The following is a 19,248-nucleotide window of genomic DNA, read 5'->3' on the forward strand; positions in this document are numbered from 1 at the left end:
CGCCGCCGCTCACCTGAGGGCCACAGCCATCCCCCTCCTCCTGCCAGCAGCACTAGCTCACCGGATCCCGGAGCTCAGAGTGGGTTCCGGGACCGGGGAGCCAGTGCTGCGAGGAGGAGTGGGAAGGAGCGATCTCTGCTGTGACCCCCTCCTGCTGCAGCAGCATGTAGCAGCGTCTGTGTAATGACGCTGGTACATGCTGCTATATACTGTGATTGGCAGCTCTGTGATCAGAGCTGCCAATCACAGTATCTGATCATGGATGCAGGCTCTGATCCTTCACTTTGTGAGGAAATTAAAGCCTGCATCCATATAGTGTAAAACACACACACACACCTATAATAAAAAGTACCCCCTCCCCTGTGATCTCCCAGTTATAAGGGAGATCAGTTAGTATCCGTCAGTCAGCGTCCGTTAGTAAGCAGCAGTCAGTGTCCGTTAGTAAGCGTCAGTCAGCGTCCGTTTGTAAGCATCGGGCAGCGTCCATTTGTAAGCGTCAGGCAGCGTCCGTTTGTGTCAGGCAGCGTCCATTAGTAAGCGTCAGGCAGCGTCCGTTAGTAAGCGTCAGTAAGCGTCCGTCAGTATCAGTCAACGTCCATTAGTAAGTGTCGGTGTCAGTAAGTGTCCATTAGTAAGCGTCAGTATCAGTCAATGTCCGTTAGTAAGAGTCAGTCAGCGTCCATTAGCAGGTGTCAGCAAGCGTCAGTCACCTTCTGTAAGTGTCAGCCAGCATCCATTAGTAAGAGTCTGTCAGTGTCCGTTACTGAGCATCAATCAGTGTCAGTTAGTTATCGTCAGTCTGCATCCATTAGTAAGTGTGAGTAAGCATCAGTCAGTGACCGTTAGTAAGTGTGAGTAAACGTCAGTCAGTGTCCGTTAGTGTCAGTAAATGTCCGTGCATTTACTGCTACAGCAGTAGTGCACACATAGACATAGGTGCTCCTTCTCTTCTGAGTCCTGTTGTGCACCCGTACAATAATTTACGTTCACAAATGGGGTATTTCCGTACTTAGGAAAAGTTGCTTTACAAATGTTGTTTTTTTTTTCTCCTCCAAGCTTTTGGAAATTTGAAAAATTTGGGGTTTCACCAATGTATAAGTGTGAAAAATGTGATTTTTCATTTTCACGGCCCACTTTTGCAAAAAAACTGTAAAAAACCTGTAGGGTCCAAATGCCCACTGTACCCCTTATTCCAGCCAAATCCACACGCCAAAATTTAAAGGGTGCTCCTTCTCTTCTGAGCCATGTTGTGCGCCCGCACAACACTTTACCTCCACAAATGGGGTATTTGTTAAAACTGCAGATTCAGAGGAATAAATGTTTTATTGCATTTCAATTTTTATAGCAGGTTTGGTATGAAAAAAATAGGATTGAATTGGAATGTCTGCAAAGAAAATGGAAATTTTTACTTTTCATACTTACTTTGCAGTTGTTCCTGTGAAATGCCTAAAGGGTTAACTGTTTTAAATGTCAATTTGAATACTTCAAAAGGTGAAGAGTTTAAAATGGGGTTTCTAGTATACAGGCCTCTAGAATATGCTTCAAAACTGAACTGGTCCCTAAAAAATTCTGAGTTTAAATTTTCACAAAAATTTAGAAAATTGCTACTAAACAATCACGGCCTCTAAAATCCTAAAAAAGTCAAAGCATGTTCACCAAATGCTGCCAACATAAAGTAGACATGTTATAGATGTGAATTAATCAATAACCTTTGTGGCATAACTATCTTCCTTATTGGCAGAGACTTTCAAATTTAGAGAAATGCTATTTTTTCAATTTTTCAACAACATTTTGGAGTTCTTCACAAAAAAAAGTTAAAGGTATCAGCCCAAATGTACCACTAACATAAAGTAGAACATGTCACGAAAAAACAATCTTGGAACCACAAGGATCGATAAAAGCATTCCAGAGTTATTAATATATAAAATGACACGTCATATTTGAAAAATTTGTCCGTGTCATAAACACCAAAACTAGCTGTGTCCCCTAAGGGTTAAATACATTTGTATAGTCAAGTCACTTATAAAAGTCATTAATTAAGTGCAGCCTGACTTACTAATGCTAATCTATACATTGCCTGGGTGTGCACAATTTTTTTTATAGTGCTTTCTTTCTCTTTTTGTTTTTATACACACAGGTTATACATGGCAGTCATTATTACCATTTGCAACATCGAGGACTGCATAAGAAATCTCTTAGTCCTCACTGGGGGAGACAAGTCTGGCTTAAGAAAGAACCTCAGGTGATTTTTGCATAGTTGTGATGGCACTAGAGATGAGTGAACAGCGTTCGGGTTCGAGTCGATCCGAACTCGAACGTTCGGTATTTGATTAGCTGGGGCTGCTGAACTTGGATAAAGCTCTAAGGTTGTCTGGAAAACATGGCTACAGCCAATGACTATATGCATGTTTTCCACATAGCCTTAGGGCTTTATCCAACTTCAGCAGCCACCGCTAATCAAATGCCAAACGTTTGGGTTTGGATGGACTCGAGGTTCGTTCATCTCTAGATGGCACTGTGACCTCTTGCTCTACTCCCATTCGTCCTAGCATTCCCTTTTTCCTGAACATCTGACTGTCCGTGCCTATAATGATATACAGTATGGCTTTACAATGCAGCAGCCACTAAACATGATGAGTTATCACATTTTTAATAATACTGCGAGCTCCAAAACTGTTGAAATCTTTGCGCTACTGCATTGACACACTGCCGCTGCAGTTATATATAGGTAATGTTGGTGCTATTCACACTGTGTGACCAAGTCCCAACCAAGCCGCCAACTTGGTATACAATCCAGCAAAATATGAAACCACAGGACTAGAGACAACTTTTAGTTGCAAAAATATTAGTTTTTCTTTATATTGTGTGAATAGTAACAATCACGATAGTTACAAATCTCCAACATAACAAAACGACAGAAGTGAAAAATAAACGTCACCACAGTGTGTATGAACAGGCGCCAGATGATCTTCGCACTAAGCTCCAGTGCTCGGCAAGTCTCTGTCCATTCGAGGGAATGATGACGTAAGACGTACGTTACGTTTCGAGGGAGGAACCCTCTTTCTCAAGCAACAGTACTGCAGTAAAACAGCCGAACTGAGCTGCAGAACCACACACTAAGGCTATGTTCACACTACGTATAAGTACGACCGTTGTTGTCATCGGCAACAACGGACGTACTTTATGCGCCTGTGAACACTTCCTATTGATCTATGGGATCCCAGCTCTAGCATATACACATCGTATACACTCAAGCCGGGATCCCGTGCAACGCCGCAAATAACTGACATGTCTGTTTTCTGAATTGAATTGGCGGGCAGAGGCGGGATCTGAGCGGACTTGAAACAGATCCCGCCTCCGTCACTGACTGGCTGAGCGGACCTGAGACGTCACGTCTCGGGCCCGCGTCAGACACCAGGAAGCGGCCGGGGACCGGAGCGCCACAATGCGGAAGCCGCCGCTGGAACCGGGGAGGTGAGTGGGCGTAGTTTCCCTCAGCCACCTCCTCCCCGATGTCAGGGAAAAAATGCCCCCCTCCCCCGCCGGACTACCCCTTTAAAGAAAGAGGGTGGGTGCTTGACTCAACCAGCCCACACTCTCCTTGTAATTTCTCTGTGGCCAAGCTCTACCCACTATCAGTTTGTAGAGCTTGCTGGCTTGAAGTGATGACAAGAGGATGGAGAAAGTTATGGGCCTGTGTATCTTGTGAGTGCTCTTTATTACTCATTGTTTCCTTTGCAAATCAGCACAGGCAGTGTTTGTGTGTCCTCTGAGTTGTATCTTGTTGGTAGGCTCTAGCCCTGCGTGATGTAAAGGTAGGTAGGTCAATTGCTAGTGGTGATCTGCTGTAATGACTGCAGGGAGGAGCTAAGTGTTCACAGTGCAGTGGCAGTAGTGTCTTGCAGCTGATCAGTTCATTGACTTTCCCGACTTGAACTTTTTACAACGTTCATATAAACCTGATCCGAAATGGGTACGGAACATTGTACATAACAGCAAAAGTATGGCTGCAAGGGTTTATCCATAAATGCCCCCCCCCCCCTCCAACCTTATACTAGAGAGAGATAGGTAGAGACTGAGAGGCAGACAGGGTTAGAGAAGATTTATTAGGTATTAGCGACAGATAAAGAATAGTGTGAGGGTAGTAGTGTAGGCTGTGTAACTCTGGATTCACAATCCTGCATAGAAAACAACAAAGTGACAGTGTAAAACACACAAATGAAGTTAAGTGCAGTGTTAGGCAAGAAGGGGTAGAGACCATAGTCACCATAATAATATTATGGGAGGACTCCTGATGGGGTACACAGGACCACATTTGACACCTTTGGATGTAGAGGTGGGTTTTGGGGGGAAAGGACTGACGCTGTGGGAGAAGGTGTCACCGCTTGAGGGACTCAAGCTAGTGAGGTAAAACTGGGTGCCGCAGTAATGATTACTGCTCACGGGAGGTGGCTTTCATGTCCAGATCTCAGGCCTTCAGGTGTGTCAACCAGGGCGTAACATTGTTGCAGGAGATCTTCTTTGTCCCACTTCTCCGACTCTCTCTGGGAAAAGAAGGCGGCTCCAGTGACCACACCTGCAGGGTGATTGCCACAGCCCACCATCCACACGCCCTTGCATAGGGATGTAGTCCACCTCCTCACTGGGTTATTTACTGCAAGTGCTAGTCCCTTTTTACAGAGCTTCTGTTCACAAATGAGGTATGGCCATGTAGGATGTCCCTCAGAAAGCCATTGCCTTTGACCTCGTCAAACTCCTGCACGGTTCCTTTCCTCCACTTAGGACACGCTCCACACGTCTTCTGATGTCTCACTCCTGCTGTTTCCTGTCCTGGTACCATCTCCCATAAGACAAGGGTGGGGAGATATTGCTGAAGCAGTTGTGGATTGACCTCTAAGGTTTATTGGAGGGGACTCAAGCCAGCATGACGGGCCTCAGTGGGACTGCAGCACACTCAGGAGTGGGGGATGGCCTCAGTAGGACTGGTGCATGCTCAGGAAAGCTGGGCAGCCTCACTGAGACTGCAGCACGCTCAGAAAAGCTGGACAGCCTCAGTGGGACTGGTGCATGCTCAGGAAAGCTGGGCAGCCTCAGTGAGACTAGTGCATGCTCAGAAAAGCTGGACAGCCTCAGTGGGACTGGTGCATGCTCAGGAAAGCTGGGCAGCCTCAGTGAGACTAGTGCATGCTAGTGATGTCACGATACCAGAATTTTGAGTTCGATACCAATACTTGATTTTTTAGTTCGATACTCAATACCAGTTCGATACCTCGAAAAAAAATACAACCCCCCCCTTATAAGATCAGCCCCCTCCTCTCCTGACATCCTCTGTGCTGCTGTGACCTCCCCATAGATCAGCACACTCCTCTCCTGACATCCTCTGTGCTGTTGTGACGTCCCCTATAGATCAGCACACTCCTCTCCTGACATCCTCTGTGCTGCTGTGACCTCCCCATAGATCAGCACACTCCTCTCCTGACATCCTCTGTGCTGCTGTGACCTCCTCTATAGATCAGCACACTCCTTTCCTGACATCCTCTGTGCTGCTGTGACCTCTCATAAGATCAGCACACTCCTTCCTCTCCTGACATCCTCTGTGCTGCTGGGACCTCCCCTATAGATCAGCACCCTCCTCTCCTGACATCCTCTGTGCTGCTGGGACGCTGTGACCTCCCCTATAAGATCAGCCCCCTCCTCTCCTGACATTCTCTGTGCTGCTGGGACGCTGTGACCTCCCCTATAAGATCAGCCCCCTCCTCTCCTGACATTCTCTGTGCTGCTGTGACCTCCCCTATAAGATCAGCCCCCTCCTCTCCTGACATCCTCTGTGCTGCTGTGACCTCCCCTATAAGATCAGCCCCCTCCTCTCCTGACATTCTCTGTGCTGCTGTGACCTCCCCTATAAGATCAGCCCCCTCCTCTCCTGACATCCTCTGTGCTGCTGTGTCCTCTCCTATAGTATCAGCCCCCTCCTCTCCTGACATTCTCTGTGCTGCTGTGACCTCCCCTATAAGATCAGCCCCCTCCTCTCCTGACATCCTCTGTGCAGCAAGGGACCAAACATTGTGTTTATTGGGGACAGCATGGGGGGGGGGGGCAGTAGTGGGCGGATTGACGGGGGGGGGGGATCCAGGTTGGGTGAACAGCCCAGGGTACATTTAATCCGCCACTGGGTACAGACTACAACCCCCACACTGCAGGGAGCTGGTGAAGGCTGCCAGGTCTGGACAGACAAGAGAGGGTTACTCTGCCTGGCAGGTCAGTTCCTGTCAGAGGGCAGGGGTGTAAGGGCAGGAATGTTAGGGGCACACTAGAGGGCAGGGATGTGGGGGGGGGGGCGCACACCAGAGGGCAGGGATGTGGGGGGGGGCGCACACCAGAGGGCAGGAATGTGGGGGGGGGGGCGCACACCAGAGGGCAGGAATGTGGGGGGCACACCAGAGGGGCAGGAATGTGGGGGGCACACCAGAGGGGCAGGAATGTGGGGGGCACACCAGAGGGGCAGGAATGTGGGGGGCACACCAGAGGGGCAGGAATGTGGGGGGGGCACACCAGAGGGGCAGGAATGTGGGGGGGGGGGGAACACCAGAGGGGCAGGAATGTGGGGGGGGGGGCACACCAGAGGGGCAGGAATGTGGGGGGGGGGGGCACACCAGAGGGGCAGGAATGTGGGGGGGGGGGGGCACACCAGAGGGGCAGGGATGTGGGGGGGGGGCACACCAGAGGGGCAGGGATGTGGGGGGCACACTAGAGGGCAGGGATGTGGGGGGCACACCAGAGGGCAGGGATGTTTGCAATGTCTGCACACATCCCCTGCTCTCACTTACTGCGGTACCACTCAAAGCATGAGGCTTGTCAAAGCAGAGGGGAGGGGGGATTTGTAAAGGGAGTTTAAGGTGGAACAGACAGCCTGAACCTCGGGCACCAGGAAGATTAACCTTTGCTGCTGGCCAAGATTCAGGCGGTCTGTTCCACCTTAAATTAGCTCCCTTTACAAATCCCCCCTCCCCTCAGCTCCGGGAAGCCCCCAGCTGTCGGACCTCCGTTCCTCCTGCATATTCATGTGTGCACACTCAGGCCGGTCAGGAAGCGCAGCCACCCAGAGTGTGCACACATGAATATGCATAGGAACAGCGCCGGGGATGGACGGAGGGCGAGCCGGCATCAGTCAGTCTCACCAACCTCACACTGAGTGCAGCCCTAGACGCAGCTCCTCACACCGGCTGCATTCCAGGAGGTACAGGAGGCTGCGGTGTGACGGGCTGCGGGTCATTAGCAGCGGGGGTCTGTTACACATAGTAGCCGACCCCCACTGCTTCTGGAGAGGCTCAGGATGGGTCAGATGTCGCTGTCAGTTGTAACAGCGGCTTCTGCACAGTTATATAGCCGGCACATGCGATCGCTGTGTGCCGGCTATAACTTCTCCCTGCAGTGAGCGGAGGAAGGGGCGGGCGGAGGAGGAGGAGGAGGAGGAGGAGGAAGTGGGGGCAGGGGGCGGCACACAGAGAACATGGCCGGCGCTCTGCTAGCCGCCGGCCGTGTGCTCTGCTCTATACTTTATGTTAAGCTGCGTTATTAGGCAGCTTAACATAAAGTATCGATACCAGGAAATCCTGGTACCGAATCGTTTTTTTGCCCGAAATATCGATAGTAGTATCGATATTTCGGTGCATCGTGCATCCCTAGTGCATGCTCAGAAAAGCTGGACAGCCTCAGTGGGACTGGTGCATGCTCATGAAAGCTGGGCAGCCTCAGTGAGACTAGTGCATGCTCAGAAAAGCTGGACAGCCTCAGTGGGACTGGTGCATGCTCAGGAAAGCTGGGCAGCCTCAGTGAGACTGGTGCATGCTCAAAAAAGCTGGACAGCCTCAGTGGGACTGGTGCATGCTCAGGAAAGCTGGACAGCCTCAGTGGGACTGTTGACCCTCATGCATTTTACTGTCTAAAAGGTCCCCATACATTTTATACTTTTGCAGCAATACCCACCTCTCACAGGTATATGGTGCTCTTCTGACCATCCACCAAAAGATAATGTCAGTGAAGATAGGGGTCTGGCATGATAGAAAAATCTCTGCCCAACCCCTTTGTTGTCGGTGAGAGATAAGCCGAACTGTTAGATTTCCCCTCCTAATAAAGAATACAGAAACGCTCTGCCTTGCTGAACGTGCGGTAATCCAGGGGAGACAGGTGGTCTTTAGCTGGGAAAGATAAAATGTACCGCTGAGGCACTTGTCACGTTGGCCAGGAGTGGTATGTGCCCACCCCTGGATTTATTGACACACACTTTTTTTTTTTTTTTTTAAATAGAACTGCTCCTGTAGTGCAGGAGTGGTGCAGGTGTAGGGTGAGGAACCACAGAATCTAGCAGTTAAAGGGGTTATTCAGCGCCACAAAAACATGGCCACTTTCCCCCTACTGTTGTCTCCAGTTTGGGTGGGGTTTTGAAACTCAGTTCCATTGAAGTAAATGGAGATTAATTGCAAACTGCTTCTGAACTGGAGACAACAGTAGGGGGAAAAGTGGCCATGTTTTTGTAGCGCTGGATAACCCCTTTAAAAGTGTTGCTGTTGTTATAACTTTTAAAATCCAAATCAACAGTAGATGTGATATAAAGCAAGTTTGCAATTTTATTTATTTATTTTTTTGCTATCATACTGTAAAACAAAGCTATACTTACTGGTATTCTCAGCACACAGGTATGGAGGCACACCTGCTTTTAGTTTAGGATAGCTGGCTATATCCTTTCCCTGTGGTCGGTGACCTGTCAGGCTGTGATGGGTCCCTTGGGTGCTTTTGACTGTGGTCCGGAGTAGAGTTATGACCCACCCCGACTGTCGCTACCGCCACCCAAAGAAAGGGGAGATGACCCAAGGACGGTGTAACTACTGTGTAGGTGCAATAACCACTGAGTCCTGTAATAATAAATAAACTGTTCTTTACTGGAGGAACACTTAGTACACCAGCTGATAATAGACTTCTTACTTGACTAGACAAAATATGTTCTGAGAGCTTTAGAGGTAGAATAGTAGTGCTGACTTGGGTACGTGCTGAAGAGTTGAGTAAGTTCAGAGGAGAGGAGTAGGTTGTGAGAGTCCAGAGTAGTGGAGAGGAGTTTGTCTTGAAAGTCCCAACCCAATTTATTACTGTGCTCTGCCAGAACTTTAGAAGAAGAATAAGTAGAATACTTGAGAGTTCTTGAGAGTAGAAGAATGTCGGGTGACCCGTCCTAACAAGGTGACACAAGCCCCACACCTTGTTACCTGAGTTAAGCAAGGTGGACAAAATTACCTGGTTACATCTGCGCTGCGAGATAGAGTACGTAATCTTGTACCAACTTTGCTTTATTCGGATCAGTTCCTTTAGCTTTAGGATACTTACCTGCACCTTTAGAGATGTTCTCGGCGTGGGTTGGGATGATCCCTGACTTGTCCTCTCTTGAGTGGTTTATCACTGCATAGTTAGAAGTTTCAAGTGTTGCTTGAAAAGAAAGAGTCTCTGTGTCTTCCATTTAGATCCCTCCACTACCTCGCTCTAGACTAGACTACATGTGTGTTGTTTCCACAAGAACCAGAGGAGAACTCCCTAAGTGTGGGTGTACACCTTCTCCCCCAGTGTGACAACTTCCTACAGGGTGTGTAATGACTCCCGTGAGTGGTGGAGAAGTGAGTGCAAAGTAAAAGGAGATTAGAGATAGGTAGAGAAGAACAGCTCTCATTGGTGCACAGATTACAAATAAACAATAACCCCTTGTTCACTACAGCTGTGCAATATACACAAGTGCAAAGATACATACTAGCGACCTCTAGTGGCAAAACTTAGGCATAACTTCATTACTACTTTTATTTGAGTACAGACTTTTGCGAGGGGTGTACAGGCTAACAACACCCATTGTGGCATACCACACAGTGTCTACAGCTGACAGTAAACAGAGGTATCGCGCTTGAAAGTGAGTCAGATGACAGGTACGGGTCACGTGACCACTAGGAGATGCGACGGTGAACCGGAAGTAATTCCCTTAACAGGGGTCAGTGGCGCACACTGATGCCGTGACAAGGATGGTCACGATGCTGACGATCAATGGGACCAGCCTATGGTAAGCTTTGTTGACATTTTACGTCATTCAACAACTGTCTGTACTGGCAGGCCAAGTAAGTCAATTAATGAGTCTTGTGGGGTGCCGCACTGCCATATGCCTTCCTCCTGATGACGCCTATTTGTGGGTGAAAGCGGTTAAGAGGAAATGCGGTTATGTTTTTAAATATCACTCAGTACCTGTCCTTCAAATAGATAGCCAGTAACTCTATCAGCTAGTTAGTAGTCTGCAGCTACCACTTACTAGCACCCACTGTGGTCTGATCAATGTATGTTACAGGGCAGCAGCTGAGTGTGATTTTAATTTCACCACAAAAATAGATATTTCATTTTACTATAAGCCAATAAAAGTTATATTGTACTAGTGGGAACCCACTCAGGTGTGCTTTGGGCTTTTGGCCCTTTGAGAGTGTAGTCTCCTAAAAATATTTTGCTGCCCTTGTCATTTTGAGGTAATGATGAAAGAAAAAACTATTCTGATACAGTAACATGGTACATGGTTCCAGACATACATGAGAGGGCTAGTTGCTTTATGTGGTTTGCTAGTGGTGGTGAACGAACTTGCCAAACGTTCACTCAAATACTTGGCATTTGACTCCTGGTGGCTGGAGAAGTTGGATGCAGCCCTAGAGAGTCTTGTAAAACATACAGCCTGCATCAAATATCAAAGAGTGTCCACTATAGTTAGTCCTATCTGGTGAAAATTGTAGAAAGCCTGCATCAAACATAGCTCTGTAGCCCTTAGTTCACCGATCAACCGACTCCTGCAGCACACCTCCATTCATGATGGCACTCTGCAGTGAGTGGTGGCAGAGAGTGCCATCACTGCAGACGGCCATTATGAATATTCATAAGGAGGTGTACTGCAGGAATTGGTGGCAGAGCAGTGTGCTAAGAACTGCAGGACCACCCCCCAATGCTCCAAACCGCCTCATATACATATTTACCACTTAGCAGTCACATTAACCACTGGACAACCCTTGCCGTATGACATGAGCGACTGTCGCCAGATGATCCATGCTGTACTCTCATGGCAATAGTTTTACAACGCTATGAAGGGTGCTCAGTAGCTGAGCTCGCTTCATAGCGAGTGAAGACCAGCTGCTATCAGCAGCCAGGCCCTCATCATTAATGACAGGCTACAGCGACCGCAATGCAACCTGTCATTAACCCCTTAAATGCAGCGATTGCAGCGTTTAAGTTTAAGTGCCAGGTGCATCTCCTGTCACTTACCGATCAGGATCCCCACAGTGTGATTTCGCTTTCCTGGACTGCCGAAGGTATACTGCTTTCCTATATGTAGTCCAGTCGGCATTCTTGTCATAGAGCCTGCCTCAAAAATGTTTTTAAAAATATCCCAAAGCCCCTTCTAATTTACACCAGTTTGATAAATCTCCCCCTTTATCTTTATACTGTGGGTCTGTATGAACACACTAATACCACATATATAATAGGCCACCTGATCTGGCCCTGTGTCTGCCTTCTTATTTACATCTGTACATGACAAGCTGTTATTTTATTTCTACTTCGCTGGTGCTTATGTTCTGATCATGACCTGCACATTTCCCCGCAATGTGATTTTTTTTTTTCCCTGCAACCACCAGGTGCACTGGTTTGAGCAGCAGACTGTAAAGAAGAGGACGAAAAGACAGATCAGTGTGGTGCCCACAGATCCCATGTTCCGAAAGCAGTGGTATATGGTAAGTTAATTCCTTCAGATTTGATAAGTTGATATTTTTAAAGTTTTCTAATTGAGCACAAAGATCACTGAGCTTACATCAGCAATTTTGTCATGTCTACATTATATAGTTACTACAGTATAACAAAGACACATGTCCATCAGGTTCAACCATGGAGGGAAGGGGGGAGGGATGACAGGTAGGTTCTATAAATATGCATTTATGTTATTTTGGTCTAAGAACTTGTCTTGGCCGGTTTTGAAGCTTTGAAGACTGTTCCACAGATTCACTGTTTTTATGTTAAAGAAGGCTTGTTGTCTCCGAAGATTAAACCTTTTTTTCTCCAGGCTGAGGCAGTGCCCTCTTGTCTTTTAAAGAAGTTTTACCCGAAACATTTTTGTACTGTATTTCTTTTATGGGACATTTTATATAAGTTGATCATATCTCCTCTTAAATGTCTCCTTTCACAACAAATATAATTCTTTTAATCTCTCCTCATAACTAAGATGCTCTATTCCCCTATTAGTTTAGTTGCCTGCCTTTGTACCCTCTCCAGCTCTAGGGACCAAAAACCAAACAGCATGCTACAGATGAGGTTGCAGCAGTAATCGGGTAGCACTTATCATTAGTTGGGTATCAGAGATCAGTTATCAAAAGTCAGTTGTCTGTTATCAGAAGTCAGTTGTCAATACCCACGTATCAGAGTCAGGTGTCAGACCTGTGTAAAAATGATTCTTGACTTTGACTCCTGACTATGTCCTAATATAGACACTAATATTATATCCCCTGTCCTGAGAGTCCATGCCTGTTTTACTGCATGACAATATCCTGTTGGCCTTAGAAGCAGCGGACTGACATTGTGTGACATACTGTAGTCTATTATCTACAAGTATTTTTAGCAAAACTATTTTTTGCATTTGATTTATTGCTATTAAATGGGCATTCCAATCGACAAAGTAATATCCTATCCACATGTACAACGGGATTCACATTCTAGGAGACTGGGGTCCTGCTTTCAAGATTCTGGGGGCCCCGGTGGTCATACCCCCACTCAGTCTCAAGAATGGAGACTCTTGTTAGAATTTGCATGTGTGCCTCCAGCACTGAAAAAGCTGTACATAGAAATGCTAGAAACTACTGTAACACATTCTTGGGACTGCCTTCCAGAACCACAATATTAGCCAAGACTTGAATGTACTGTCAGCATGGGGTCATGGCTTCACCGGACATGGAGTAGTCGTAACCATCCTGGATGATGGAATTGAAAAAGATCATCCTGACCTCGAAGAGAATTATGTAAGATTTATTAAGAAACACTTCTGAGACTGAACATTCCCTTTAAAAGTATATTAGTCCACTGCGACTGCACTGAGAAATTACACTTTTTTTTTTCTTTAGGATCCTTTGGCAAGCTATGACTTTAATAATGATGACTCAGATCCCCAGCCTCGGTATAATCCATCTGATGAAAACCGGTTAGTGCTTGTATATGCATATAGCCAAGGCCAGTTCCTTATGAGCAGAATACAAACACATTTTGCAATATAGTGACAAATCTTAGTAGTAAGATTCGTGGCCAGGCCAGAAATTTCAGCTGTAGAACAAATGCATTTGTATTTCACTCGTATTAAACAGACCAAAACAACATATGTTTAACCCTTTGAGGACCAGGCCCAAAATGACCCAGTGGACCGCGCAAATTTTGATCTTAGTGTTTCCGTTTTCCCCTCCCCCCTTCTAAGAGCTCCAGCACTTTCAGTTTTTTATCTACAGGCCATGTAAGTGCTTGTTTTTTACAGGAATAGTTGTACTTTGTAATGGCGTCATTCATTTTACCATAACATGTATGATGGAATTCCAAATATATTATTTATGAAGATATAAATTGGTGAAATCGCAAAAAAGAATGCAATATGGTAACGTTTGGGGGGTTCCTGTGTCTACGTAATATACTATATGGTAAAAGCGACATGATACCATTACTCTATAGGTCATTCCGAACACAACCATATGCAGGTTTACGCAGATTCTCTAATGTTATATATTTTTTTTAAATGAAATCCTTTTTTTTGGCAATTAATTATAAATAAAATGGGACTATTGTGACGCTTATAACAGTTTTATTTTTTCACCTACGGGGCTGTATGGGGTGTCATTTTTTCCGCCATGATCTCTAGTTTTTATTAATACCATATTTGTGAAGATCGGACGTTTTGATCACTTTTTATTAATTTTTTTATATATATAATGTAACATAAAATCGGTAATCCGCGCACTTTTTTCCCTCTTTTCGTGTACGCCGTTTACCGTTCGCAATGACGCTTGTTATATTTTAATAGATCGGACAATTACGCACGCTACGGTATATTATATGTTTATCTATTTATTTATTTTTATATGTTTTATTTATATAATGGGAAAGGGGGGTGATTTCAACTTTTATTGGGGGAGGGGTTTTGGGGTTGTGTGTGTGTGTGTTTTTAACTTTTTTTTTTTTACACATTTGAAGTCCCTTTGGGGGACTTTTACATCCACTACTTGGATTTTTACACTGATGAATGCTATGCCATAGGCATAGCATTGATCAGTGTTATCGGCGCTCTGCTCATTGAGCCTGCCTGTGCAGGCTCAGTGTAGCAGATCGCCGATCGGACCGCACGGAGGCAGGTGAGAGACCTCCGGCGGCCCGTTTTACCGATCGGGACCCCCGCAGTCACACTGCGGGGGTCCCTATCGGTAAGTGTCAGGGGACTCCCCCTGTCACTTACACTTAAACGCTGTGGTCGCGCCGCGATCGCGGCGTTTAAGGAGTTAATGACACGCGGCAGCGCGATCGCTGCAGCGTGTCATTACCGGTGAGGTCCCGGCTGCTGATTGCAGCCGGCCCCCACCTGCTGTGAAGCGCGCTCCGCTCCGGAGCACGCTTCATAGCGTGAGAAACACCCAGGGCGTACAGTTACGCCCTAGGTCGTCTGGGGACAGACTTCCATGGCGTAACTATACGCCCTGGGTCGTCTAAGGGTTAATGAACATTTATGGGGTATGTTCTATGATGTCATTCTAGCATTTTTTTCTTTAAAGAGACTCTGTCAGCAGATTTATGTTGTCCCGTCCCAGGGTAGCATCAACTTGTGACAGAGAAGCTGAACAGAATGATGTATCACTTACATTCTTCTGTGCAGCTGATATGGAGACAACCACCTGAATAACATGGTCAATAAGTAGTCCTCTCCATTAGAAGAATGAGCCCAGTAGTCCTGGATGTTCATGAGATACAGAAAACTCTGCCCCCCAGTTGCTGATTGGTAGTTATCTATCCACTCTATGTATAGGCAGTCACCTGTCAATCAGAAGCTGGAGGGCAGGGGGTAGGGGTGTGGAAAGAATCCTATTCTCCTGCATATTAGGAGAACAGCTGAACAGAATGCTGTAATTAATACACTGATGAGATCAGGACAGCATTTCTATCAATAGTTTATTCTGCCCTCATTTAAGGAAACATAAACCTTGTCTCTTTAAGACAATGTGGTGTTATCTGGAGGAGGTGTCTATAGATCTAGACATAGATGTCTACATAGATGTCTGTGTAAATTACAAGAATAAGTTATTGAGCAGTGTTTCTCAACTCCAGTCCTCAAGACCAACCAACAGATCATGTTTTGAGGATATCACAGGGGATATAATTATGGTCAGTGCACCAGTAACTGCCACAGCTGTTCATTGTATGGGAAATCCGCAAAACATGACCTGTTGGTGGGTCTTGAGGACTGGAGTTGAGAAACACTGTTATAGAGGAGTCTGATGGAAGAGGAAATAAAGAAAAGATAATGGCATCAATGGCTATTTAATACATTTTCTTTGACGTTTCATTAAGAATATCATGTCTGGACAGCCAAAGCTTAGGCTGTCCAAGCATGATAATATAACAGTGGTGTAGATAGGGTACACCCACCAATCAGTAGTATAGGGAACCTTCGCTAGAAGTACAGAAATATGAAATATGAAGGTATAGCTTAAAATATAACTTTTATTAAGATCAAGATAAAATAAGATCCACAATTAAATAGGTCCCATCCGGGACTAGTGTAATCAAAAAAGATCTCCTAGAGTGACTAAAGATCCACTAGGTCATAACGTAGCTAGCCTCTGAATTAGGTTATGTATGCCAATAGTAGTTCAGAGGTCCAACAGACCGTATGAGTGGAAAAGATTCAGTCACTCTTTTAATCCAAAAAACACACTTGTGTCGCAGAAGAGTCACCAACTAGGCTAAAAAGCCAAATATCTGTCAGTGAACCAACCACACAAGTGCCCAAATGCCGTACACCTCACCCTACGCGTTTCTGTCACTGATACAATGTGACGTCATCAGGGGCAAATGAGGTAACAGGACATAGTACAGCAAAACATACACACCACCAACATTGGTTAATTTATTAATATGGTGAACAATGTGTAGATAAGAGGACTGCCTGTGGCAGGTAATTACTCACTGTTACCCTTTAAGGAAGACCAACGGACTAGATGTCCCAAAAGACAGTGGCCAAAGGAGGGGCACGTGTAAAACATTAGAGTTAGTCCCAGAGGTCCCAGTCCCATAATAATTAAAGGAGTGGGACAAGATTACTCACTCTATCCGTATGGTCAATGTAAACAGGTGAGTATTAACAGTCAATACATCGCCTACCTAGGGAAAATAATATTCAAAATCCCGTAAGGATCATGACTAGCTCCTCACACATAAATACTGCATATATATGGCACTAAGTACGTACTCACAAGCAGACCTCTATCCGGAGACCAGAACCGCTCTCATCATCCTGCAGTGGCAGAATGACCAGAGCGCCAGCAACGCTGCCCTTTAATGTCGGCGGCGCGGCCCGGGGGCGCGTCTGACGTCACCAGCTCCACTGGAGCGCGCCGGTTCAATGACACTCCCCCGTAACGCCCCAAGAGGAGTGTCTGAAGCTCCGTAAATAAACAGAGCCGTATCGGACCGACTTAAATGTGCGCTTCCGAGGCTAGCGATGCACAAAGCAAAGGGCTAATTGTAAGACACCCAAATGCTAACAATCTAAGAGGCTTAAGGACTAGTATTAAACTAAATGAATTAAACGTGGCTCAAATGTAGTAAGACATGGTTATATCAAGTTGGATATGTCAAAATAAGAGTGTATATACAGAAGGTGCCTATTAGCTATTTGCATGGGAGAAGGGGGGGGGGGAAAGGGGCATCAAAAATTGGGGTGCCGTAACTAAATGGACCGGGGTGAAATAGGTATGCAGGGAATACATGAACACGGCTTTCATGATAGGGAAGAGGTCTATAGGTCATACGCCAGACTTATATCACATATTTAAGGGACTGGGAATATATCATGATCGGGAACAATGGGACACGACAACAGTTGGACCTATATATCCCTATTAATCCCTAAATTCGGGTTCCCTAAGCCTAGGTGGGGAGGCCGCCCTAAAAAGGGCAGTCCCACTCTGGATCCTACCCCTAAATGCCCTATAGCCCCCTACTTAAGGGGAAAAAAAGACCAGTCTACTATCTAAAGTACGGTCCTCTAAGACCGTTCCTCTCTACCTACCCAGACTGGTATACTACCCCATATATGTTGTGATATATATACAGTTGTATCAAATAAAGCAGGCAAAGTTAATCATTTCATTTAACCCTCGAGGGGAGACTGTCTGTAGGGAATAGATCCATCTGGCCTCTTTCTGAGGAAGGGCTCTATCCATGTCTCCCCCTCTTGGAGATGGTTTTAGACCATCGATGGCCGTAAAAGAAAGACCTTGGGGGTTACCACTATGATGCTTCTCTCCACCATACTTCTCCCCCCTACTTCTCTCCTGTGCTTCTCTCCACCATACTTCTCCCCCCTGCTTCTCTCCTGTGCTTCTCTCCCCCATGCTTCTCTCTCCTGTGCTTCTCTCCCCCATGCTTCTCTCCACCATACTTCTCTACCCCCTGCTTCTCTCCGCTGTTTCTCTCCCCCATCCCCATGTTTCTCTCCCCCCTGCTTCTCTCCCCTGTTTCTCCCCCATCCCCATGTTTCTCTCCCCCCATCCCCAGCTTTCTCTCCCCCATTGTTTTCTCCTGTTCCTCTCCCCCATCCCCAGGTTTCTCTCCCCCCCTTCCTCCTCACCTCCTCCGAGATGGTCGCCGCTGCTGTCCGCCTCACCTACTGGCCTCCCGTAGGGCCCGGACGTGCTCATCCAATCAGCGGAGACCGGGAGCGTGGTGCGCTCCACGCTCCCGGTCTCCCCTGATTGGATAGGAGGAGCACGTCCGGGCGCTACAGGCGGACAGTAGATGAGGTGGACAGCAGCAGCGGGGCGATCTGCAGGGGCACCATAGTTTGGGGAACTTTCCCCGCGGCACACCCGACCATGTGTCGCGGCACACTGGTTGAAAATCACTGCAGTATGGGACCCAGTACCATAGGCCAATATAGTGCTGGCTTGTGCACTGAAGACAGTAGCCTAGGAAGCAGAGCTTGACAATTTCTAGCTAAGTGGAGCCTCCACCAAAGTCTTGGGCTAATCCATGCTACAGGTGATAAGCAATATTCCAAAATACAATACATTAAGAGGCCTATTTTCCAGATAGTCTATTAATTAATATTAGATCATTGGATATCTGAGTCCTGGCACCCTATGTATTATCTGTTTGATGGAGCTGTGGCACTTTTAATAACTGATAGAGGAGGTGCAGAGGATTGGCCATTAAAGGGGTACTCCGGCAAAAGTATTTTTCTTTCAAATCAACTGGCTTCAGGAAGTTATATAGATTTGTAATTTACTTCTATTTAAAAATCTTTTTTCCCATGCTTACCAGCTGCTGTATGTCCTGCAGAAAGTGGTATTTTATATTTAGTCTGACACAGTGCTCTCTGCCGCCAGCCCTGTCCAAGACAGGAACTCTCCAGAGCAGGTAAGGTTTTCTATGGGGATTTGCTGCTGCTCTGGAAGTTCCTGACACAGACAGAGATGTCAGCAAAGAGCACTATGTCGAACTGGAAAGAATACACCACTTCCTACAGGACATACAGCAGCTGATAAATACTGGGAGACTAGAAATTTTTAAAGAGATTGTACCATCAGGTACATCCTCTTTAATCTGACCCAGGGATAGAACAGCGCTAACACAAGGAAGCCGGTGCCGCGGTCCATTTTTTTAAGCGCGTCCCATTTCCCATGTACGGCACCGTTCTATTCACGGGTCCCGGGCGGAACTGAAGCACAGGAGGCGGGCCAGCCCGCCCCCAGTGGAAGGAACCTCCCGCCCCTGTATAAGGCAGCTCCATTGATTGTAATGAAGCCACGTCATAGAGGGGAGGGAATTCCCTCCCACTGGGGGCGGGCCAGCCCACCTCCTGTGCTTCAGCTCTGGCCCGGGACCCGTGGATTGAGCGGCGCCGTACACGGGAACCGGGCCGCACTTCAAAAAATAGATTGCGGCACC

General features: G+C 46.7%; 1 protein-coding gene across 6 annotated transcripts in view; it reads left to right on the forward strand.

Moving 5' to 3' along the window:
• Positions 1–19,248, forward strand: part of PCSK4 (proprotein convertase subtilisin/kexin type 4) — a 64,105-nt gene that overhangs the window by 11,037 nt on the left and 33,820 nt on the right. For 4 of the 6 annotated variants that reach the window (XM_069962451.1, XM_069962448.1, XM_069962449.1 and 1 more), the window contains exons 2-5: positions 2,138–2,242; positions 11,697–11,792; positions 12,939–13,067; positions 13,170–13,246. In XM_069962451.1, coding sequence (XP_069818552.1) covers positions 11,769–11,792; positions 12,939–13,067; positions 13,170–13,246 — 230 coding nt within the window. In that variant the 5' untranslated portion in view covers positions 2,138–2,242; positions 11,697–11,768. Of the gene's footprint in view, positions 1–519; positions 602–909; positions 998–2,137; positions 2,243–11,696; positions 11,793–12,938; positions 13,068–13,169; positions 13,247–19,248 lie in introns of those variants that run through there. The other 2 variants (XM_069962450.1, XM_069962452.1) reach the window with 2 other exon arrangements.

This window comes from Dendropsophus ebraccatus, chromosome 3 (genome assembly GCF_027789765.1).
Source record: "Dendropsophus ebraccatus isolate aDenEbr1 chromosome 3, aDenEbr1.pat, whole genome shotgun sequence".
In the NCBI taxonomy this organism is placed as follows: Eukaryota; Metazoa; Chordata; class Amphibia; order Anura; family Hylidae; genus Dendropsophus; species Dendropsophus ebraccatus.